Raw genomic sequence first — 8,378 nt, 5'->3', positions numbered from 1 at the left:
AATTTTTAAAATAAATACCTATATTTTTAATTTATTTTGAAGAACACTTTTCAATAATAAATTAAAAACATGAATATTTATTTTAAAATTTTAGTGTAAAATTCAGAATTTAATTTATAATTAGACCTGTTATTTATAGCTATTAAGTTTTGCTTGTATTCTAATTATGTAGACTAATTGTACCAATAAATTGTTTATCTTATTTCTGAAGATATTACTACTAAATAAATTTATAAAAAAAAAAAAGATGAAAGTCAATTTCTTTGGTATAAAGTTTTAAAGTTGAACTCCAGTTAATATATATATAAATATGCATTATCAAGAAAAAAGACAAATATAAATTTAGAAGTTATATATATATATATATATATATATATATATATATATATATATATATATATATATATATATAACTTCTAAATTTATATTTGTCTTTTCTGATAATGCATATTTTCCTTCATATATTGGAAATACTTTACATTCTTTTATGTCCTCAAAATCAATTTTTGGATCATCACCTTATCTCTTTCTCAACCACGCACTATAGTTAGAATATCTCTTCCAATTTGCACATGAAACATGAGTGCTTTGGAAGATCGCGTCCTTATATATGCCATGCTCCTCACACCCACATGTTAAGAGGGACCATCCTTTTGGAGCTTTCAATTATGGTCTTGAATTGGGCCAATATTTAATGATAATAATAATTATAGGGTAAAGCCTTGGATCTTTTTCATTTGAAGGACGAAAATATTATTCTGTATCAAAGGATTACTATATGTTTATTTTCTTAATATTTTTCAAACATATATTTATGTTTTGTATATCTTTAACTTGAATCATCATCAAATTATTATTTTATAAATAATCTGGCATCTAATAATGCATCATAGAATTTATAAATATATTAAAATTAATTTTAAGAAATTATTTTTTAAATATAGATTTTAAATTTTATAAGTTTTTTTAAAAAAATCGATAAAGGTATAAAAACTTTGTAACGGTCCTGCCCAAATTAGCCCTAACTATCTAATTTCCAAGTCTTCTATTTTTTCAGACCGTAGAGTCTAGCAATCCAAATCTCTAACTGCTACTACTTCAATCATGATCCGACTCTTAAATTTTCTACATAAACTAGTGGAGAATAATTGAGGTGAGTAGTGAGCAATTTTTTTTAATTAAATGAATTAAATATAGTTTGATAAATTCTTTTAATTTTATATTTTTTTCTAATTTCAAATCCTCTTTAAAAATAAGATTTCATTAATAATCTCTTATAAATCATCCAATTAAAAATAAAATTTCTTTATTCTTATTATTATTATTATTACTATTATTATTATTATTATTATTATTATTATCATTATCATTCTTATTATTATTATTATTATTATTGTTATTATTATTATTATTATTATTATTATTATGGTCTTTTAGATATGGGTGTCACAAAATCACTGTAAATTCACCATTTCTGACTAATTTCATCTAATGCTAAAGCATGATACACTTGTATACACTTTGCCACTGAATTATTTGTCGCGGTGTCTCGTATACTCCTACAGCAACAAATATTGCCCCAAACTTTGAAGTGTCGGCTAGTGGCTCCTATAAATTAAATGAATGAAATTTCAAAACCAAAGCCAGAAAGAAAACATCAAATTCATGGCTTCTCTTTGGCTATTTTCTCTTCTTTTACTCTTCCCTCTATTCTTCTTCTCCTTGAAAAAGAAACGAGCTAAGACACATACAAAGAATCATCCCCCAGGCCCTCCTAGTCTTCCATTTATAGGCAACTTTCACCAACTTGGAGTACTGCCTCATCAATCTTTATGGCAATACTCTAAAAAATATGGTCCTGTCATGCTTGTAAAATTTGGTAGTGTTCCTACTGTTATCATCTCTTCTGCAGAAGCAGCAAAAGAACTCCTCAAAACTCATGATCTCAACAGTTGTAGCAGACCTTATTTGACTAGTACTGGAAAGCTATCTTACAACCATCTTGATATAGCTTTTGCACCTTATGGAGATTACTGGAGAGATATGAGAAAGCTTTGTGTTCTTGAACTCTTTAGTGCTAAAAGAGTGCAATCTTTTGAATTCATTAGAGAAGAAGAGGTGTCTTTGCTAATTGATTCCATTTCTAAATCTTCTTCTTCTCCAGTAGATATGAAGGAGAAAATTATGACCCTTACTGCAAATATAACATGTAGAGCAGCTTTCGGCAAAAATTTCCATCAAGGAGGACTTGGACATGAAAGATTTCAGGAAGTTATTTATGAAGGAATTGCTCTGATGGGAAGTTTCTTTGCAGCTGATTATTTTCCAGGTGTAGGTTGGATTCTTGATAGAATAACTGGCCTCCATGCAAGACTTGAAAGAAATTTTGAAGAATTTGATACTTTCTATCAGAAGATCATTGATGATCACATTCAAAAAGGAAGAAGAGATGAGACTCAACAAGAACAAGATATAATTGATGTTTTGCTTCAATTGGAGACATCTCACCGTGAACAGTCTGGAGCTTTCCAATTTTCCAAAGATAATATTAAGGGTATTCTCATGGTAAGCCAAGTGATTCTTCGGGTTCTTTCCATTTTTTCTTATTTTATTTTTTATAATTTAGCTTTTTCTTTTTCCGTTCTTAGAGGCTTAGCGAAGCATGAGTTACATAATCCAAAGACAAAGATGTCATTATAAAAATAGTTTACTCCCATGGAACTGAAGTTAAACCATGTTTTACTGGAATTCTTCTACAAGAGTTAACACAACTTAGCCCCACTAACTGCATATAAAAGAAGTCTTTCAGCTCATAATTAACAATGGATTTATATTGTAGGAATCCTTTTGCAGGAGATAATATTATTATATAAGATAAAACTACACACAATGAATTCATTGTATGAATATATAGTTATATAACTATTATTCGTGAAATTAAATAATCACTTAAATCATTTCTTTTTATATTTTTATGGAAATTTAATTAATTATTAAAATATTATTTATATATTATTTTTCAATTATATATTATTGGCAAAGATAATGATTACATAGAGATTCATGCTAGATAGAAGTCCAGACTCCATATAATAATTCTTAGATTTGAATTTACCTTCGTAGAAAAGTTCTATTTTGTATAATAATATCTTTCTATTTTGTATTAGAATATCTTTCTAGCTGGAGTAGAAACTGGAGCATCAGTCTTGGAATGGACTATGGCAGAACTTATTAAAAATCCTAGAGTGATGAAGAAAGCACAAGAAGAAGTAAGAAATTGCATTGGGTGTGAAAGAAGAGTATCTGAAAATAAAATTGAAAAGCTTGAATATTTAAAAATGGTCCTTAAAGAAGCCTTGAGATTACACCCACCAGGCCCACTGCTCGCTCCAAGAGAAACTACATCGCAATTCAGTATCAATGGCTATGATATTTATCCCAAAACTCGAATTCAAGTCAATGTATCGGCGATAGGAAGAGATCCAAGGATATGGAAAGATCCTGAAAACTTTTATCCTGAGAGATTTATAGATAGTCCTATTAATTACAAAGGGATGAATTATGAATTATTACCTTTTGGCAGTGGAAGGAGGGGCTGTCCTGGCATCACCATGGGAATGGCCATTGTAGAATTAGCACTTGCGAACCTTTTATTCTGTTTTGATTGGGATTTGCCTTGTAATATGAAGGTGGAAGATATCAACATGGAAGAAGCAGCCGGTATGTCTATTCATAAGAAAGAACCTTTGTTGCTTCTGCCAATTGCATACGAACCCGTGTTAAGAAATTAATTATATAGTAGCAAGTTAATTATTGCTATTAAGTTTTGCTTTGTACATTAATAATGTAGACTAAATTATACCAATGATGATTTATCTTATTTGTGAAAATGTTGTTACTAAATATATGTACAAAAATGCATTTTAAATATTAAAAGAATATATAAAAGAGAAAAATAGATAAAAGAGTTTAGTTAAAAAACTACACATATCTTAATTAGTTAGGAGTGCAAGGTAAATCATATGGACATTTATATTAAAAAGGATCAAATTTCTTATTTGTAACTAAATTCTTACCTCACTTTAAATTTAATAATAACAACAAATTTTTCAACTAGTTTAGGGCGCAAAAAGATTCGCCGGTGTTATTAAAATTAAAATTTAGTAACTAATAAGTTATAAATAAAAATATAGTGTATTTTGTTACGAAAATTTAGTATATTATGTGACTGAATCAACTAATAAATCTAATAAGTTAGAAAAAAGTAAAAAAGAAAAGTAAAAAGGAAAAGGTATATTAAAGAAAAATAGAGAGTCGTTTTCATTTTAAGAATGTAAAAAACGATACAAATATACAAATACTAAACAAATAAACTAAAATAAACTATCAAAATAGAAATAATGTTCCAATTTTTTTTTATTTTGTAATAATTTCCGTAGTGATTCCAAGAAAGTTTTTCGAATGAAGTTATACAACATAGTTTTTTTATTAATTTTGTTTAATATTATTAATATTTTTATTTTAATATTATTATTTAATACTAAATAATATTAATTTGATATTAAAAGATGGTTGAATCAAAATAATTCCTTTTAAAGTTTTCTTTTTCCAAAGGGCAATATGAATGTTCATGTTCTATCATTTTCCATCAACACACTAAAAGGGTTATATGATGTATCCGGTATGGAAGTAGGCTAGCATTTCTATTGGAAAATAGGAGGTTTCCAAGTCCATGCCTAAGTACTTATTACTTCTTGGGTTGTAATTGCTATCTTATTAGGTTCCGCCATTGTAGCTGCTCGGAACCCACAAAACATTCCGACTGGCGGTCAGAGTTTCTTCGAATATGTTCTTGAATTCATTCGAGATGTGAGCAAAACTCATATTGGAGAGGAATACGGTCCATGGGTCCCCTTTATTAGAACTATGTTTCTATTTATTTTTGTTTCTAATTGGGCGGGGGTGCTTTTATCTTGGAAGATCATAGAATTACCTCATGGGGAGTTAGTTGCAGCTGCGAATGATATAAATACTACCGTTGCTTTAGTTTTACTTATGTCAATAGCATATTTTTATACGGGCCTTAGCAAAAAAGGATTAGGTTATTTTGTAGATACATTCAACCAACTCCAATCCTTTTACCCATTAACATTTTAGAAGATTTCACAAAACCTTTATCGCTTAGTTTTGACTTTTCGGAAATGGATGAATTAGTGGTTGTTGTTCTTGTTTCTTTAGTACCTTTAGTGGTTCCTATACGTGTCATGTTCCTTGGATTATTTATAAGTGGTATTCAAGCTCTTATTTTTGCAACTTTAGCTGCTGCTTATATAGGTGAATCCATGAAAGGGCATCATTGACTAATCTTCAAAATAGTCTTTTTTTAGCTTTAATGTAAGGCAATCTATGCCTTGTTCAAGATAATCTACTTACTCTTAGTGAATATAAATATACACATAAATTGACAAAAATAAAAAGGTCTATACAATCTAAAGGAATAGTAAAAAACTAAAGGAAAAAAAGATTACGATATTAAATTCATTGTAAAAAAAAAAAAAGGAAAGAGATCTAAAGGATCTTTTTCCTAGAATTCATTTTGACCATTTCTATTTTCTTCCAATGAATATTCTCTTCTTAGTAGTCATAGTTTGAATAAGAATTCTTTATTTGTTTACAATATGTGATTAAAAAATGAGGTTCTATAGAGCGATTTCCATTTCAGTCGATTTTATTTAATTTATTAATTTAAAATTTAACGATTGACCAAAAGAAACTATTAATAAATAAGAAATTACATGAATTTAGATCAACCAAAAACTTCTATGCAATGATTCAGACTCATGAAGTCTTCCGTTTAGATTGATTGTATCCATGTGGGATAATAATAAGGAAGAGAAGAATTTACGAAAACTGAGATTAACAAAAAACGAAATGTGTTGTTGGGAGAGTGGAATCAAACAAGGTGTATATAATATATATATTGGCTATAAGCCAATTTTCTTTTTGTGAATGTTTCAAAAAATAATTTTAGAATCCGATTGAATTTAAGATATGAATAGTTGGTTTACATTATATAAGAAGGATGTGTATATGGAATATTAAGTATTAACTAGTTATCTACGAGTTAAAAGATATATCTAATCTGCCTTACTATTGGAGATTTAGATAGAGATTCCAAGAAAAGTTCTTTCTTTCTTTTTGTTTGTAACTGTGAATTGAATATTGAATGAAGAGATTAAATAAAGAAAAAGAATGAAAGTTTGAATTCAAAGAATGATTTGGAACAAAGAAGGAAATGGAAAAACAACAAAGTTGTATGAATTCAAAAAAACTTTGTGGATAGGAACTCAAAAATAGATATCGAAGTGGTTCTGATGATTCAATAATATTATTACTTCAATTCGGAGTTCTTAGTTACTTCGAACTCGATGAAAATCTTATTGATGGAATGAATAATTAAGTCCTAATTTATTGATTGATTGTATCATTAACCATTGCTTTAATTTTATTTTTGTGCGAGGAACTTATCATGAATCCATTGATTTCTGCCACTTCTAATATTGTTGCGGGTTTGGCAATTGGGCTTCCTTCTATTGGATCTGCGGTTGGTCAAGGTATTTCCACGGGCCAAGCTGTAGAGGGTATCGCAAGACAACCTGAGGCAGAGGAAAAAATACGAGGTACTTTATTGCTTAGTCTGACTTTTATGGAAGCTTTAACAATTTATGGACTAGTTATGGCATTAACACTTTTATTTGCGAATCCTTTTGTTTAATCTTATAAAAAAATACTTATTCTTTTATTGTCTTAGGCTTGCTTGTTGCTTTTTGAATTATATCAAGATCTCATTCCTACAATTACTTATTTAATTTTATTGGCACGGGAAGGACTCATTTGAGGATGAGACCTGGTACCAAATTCTAAACTGAATTTTACTAAGAACAGTACTTATTAAATATTTCAAATAAAATCAGATAAATAGAAATAATAGAAATTCTATAATCTATAATATACTATAAATATAAAAATTAAAAATAATAGAAATAAATTAATAAATGAATATATATATATAATATATAAATATATAGAAATAAAATGTGGAATAGAATAAAAAATATATATAATTAGATAATTAGTCTATCTATAGTCGACAAGAAAAAAGGAGATCCTATGAAAAATGTAACCGATTCTTTCGTTTTCTTGAGTCACTGGCCATCCGCCGGGAGTTTCGGATTTAATACTGATATTTTAGCAACAAATCCAATAAATCTAAGGTGTATTGATTTTTTTTTTGAAATAGGGTGTGTGCGAGTTGTTTATTTCAAGAATAGGCTGGATTGAACCAGCTGCACCTTTTTTGTTTTATCTAGGAAAGACAAGGTGCAGGATGTCGTGAATTACTTCTGAATATATTAAGAAATCATCTTTAAGAACCATAGCAGTTTGTGATTCATGGGTAAAGTAAATATGCTTTGATTCTCTATCAACCAATAACGCATGACCATTAATATGGTTAAAGCTAAACTGTTTAAAGTCTAAATGCAGTAAGGTATTCTTTTTACTACTATGTTAATACATATGTTAATACAAAAATAAGTTCAAAATGAATAGTTAGAAATTATTTTCGGTATAAAACACGCATGTCGAAAAAAAGATTTAAACCCTTTTTTTGAAAAATGAGTATTTCACTCATTCTTATCCAATGTTGAGTTGATAACCTATGCATTAAAGTAAATTCTTTGGATTTGAGAAAAAAGAAAAACAACTTTACTGACAATTACTTGTTTGGTCAGAAGAGTCCTCCGAATATAAATATTCCAGTCTTGGGTTAGTGATTTGTTTTGATATTTTTCGATATTTTGATTTTGGAATATTTATTATGATATGAATAGAGAATAGAGGATAGGCTCATTTCAGTCAAAAAAGCTATGGGAATTTCCCCATATATAAGTAATTGAGCGTGAGAGCCAAATGAATTGAAAGACTCATGTTTGGTTCGGGAAGGGATCATGGAAGTTTTGCAATGAATGGAAAGATAATCTAATTTCATTAATGGATTTATTAAATAATCGAAAACAAAGAATTTTGGATACTATTCGAAATTCAGAAGAACTACGTGAGGGGGCTATTGAACAGTTGGAAAAAGCCCGGGCACGCTTACGGAAAGTGGAAATAGAAGTAGATAAGTTTCGAATGAATGGATACTCTGAGATAGAACGAGAAAAGTTGAATTTGATTAATTCAACTTATAAGACTTTGGAACAATTAGAAAATTAGAAAAATGAAACCATTCATTTTGAACAACAAAGAACGATTAATCAAGTCCGACAACGGTTTTCCAACAAGCCTGACAAGGAGCTCTAGGAATTCTGAATAGT

General features: G+C 28.6%; 1 protein-coding gene and 1 pseudogene across 1 annotated transcript; both read left to right on the top strand.

Annotated features, from left to right (window-relative positions):
• The first annotated feature begins 1,622 nt into the window (after positions 1-1,622).
• LOC8268800 (cytochrome P450 71B10-like) lies at positions 1,623-3,890 on the top strand. The gene is made up of 2 exons (XM_048370339.1): positions 1,623-2,565; positions 3,168-3,890. Exons 1-2 carry the CDS (start codon positions 1,624-1,626, stop codon positions 3,789-3,791), a joined length of 1,566 nt encoding a protein of 521 aa, XP_048226296.1. The 5' UTR covers position 1,623; the 3' UTR covers positions 3,792-3,890.
• Positions 3,891-4,016: 126 nt separating this feature from the next.
• Positions 4,017-6,515, top strand: LOC125368792 (annotated as a pseudogene).
• The last annotated feature ends 1,863 nt before the right edge of the window (positions 6,516-8,378 follow it).

The sequence above is a fragment of the Ricinus communis genome, chromosome 1 (genome assembly GCF_019578655.1).
Source record: "Ricinus communis isolate WT05 ecotype wild-type chromosome 1, ASM1957865v1, whole genome shotgun sequence".
Taxonomy (NCBI): Eukaryota; Viridiplantae; Streptophyta; class Magnoliopsida; order Malpighiales; family Euphorbiaceae; genus Ricinus; species Ricinus communis.
This window is presented reverse-complemented; position numbering and strand designations above follow the sequence as displayed.

Coding starts and splice junctions, on each gene's coding strand:
- LOC8268800 (XM_048370339.1), top strand. CDS start 1,624: ATGAAATTTCAAAACCAAAGCCAGAAAGAAAACATCAAATTCATGGCT. Junction 2,566..3,167: donor ATATTAAGGGTATTCTCATG/GTAAGCCAAGTG, acceptor ATTTTGTATTAG/AATATCTTTCTAGCTGGAGT.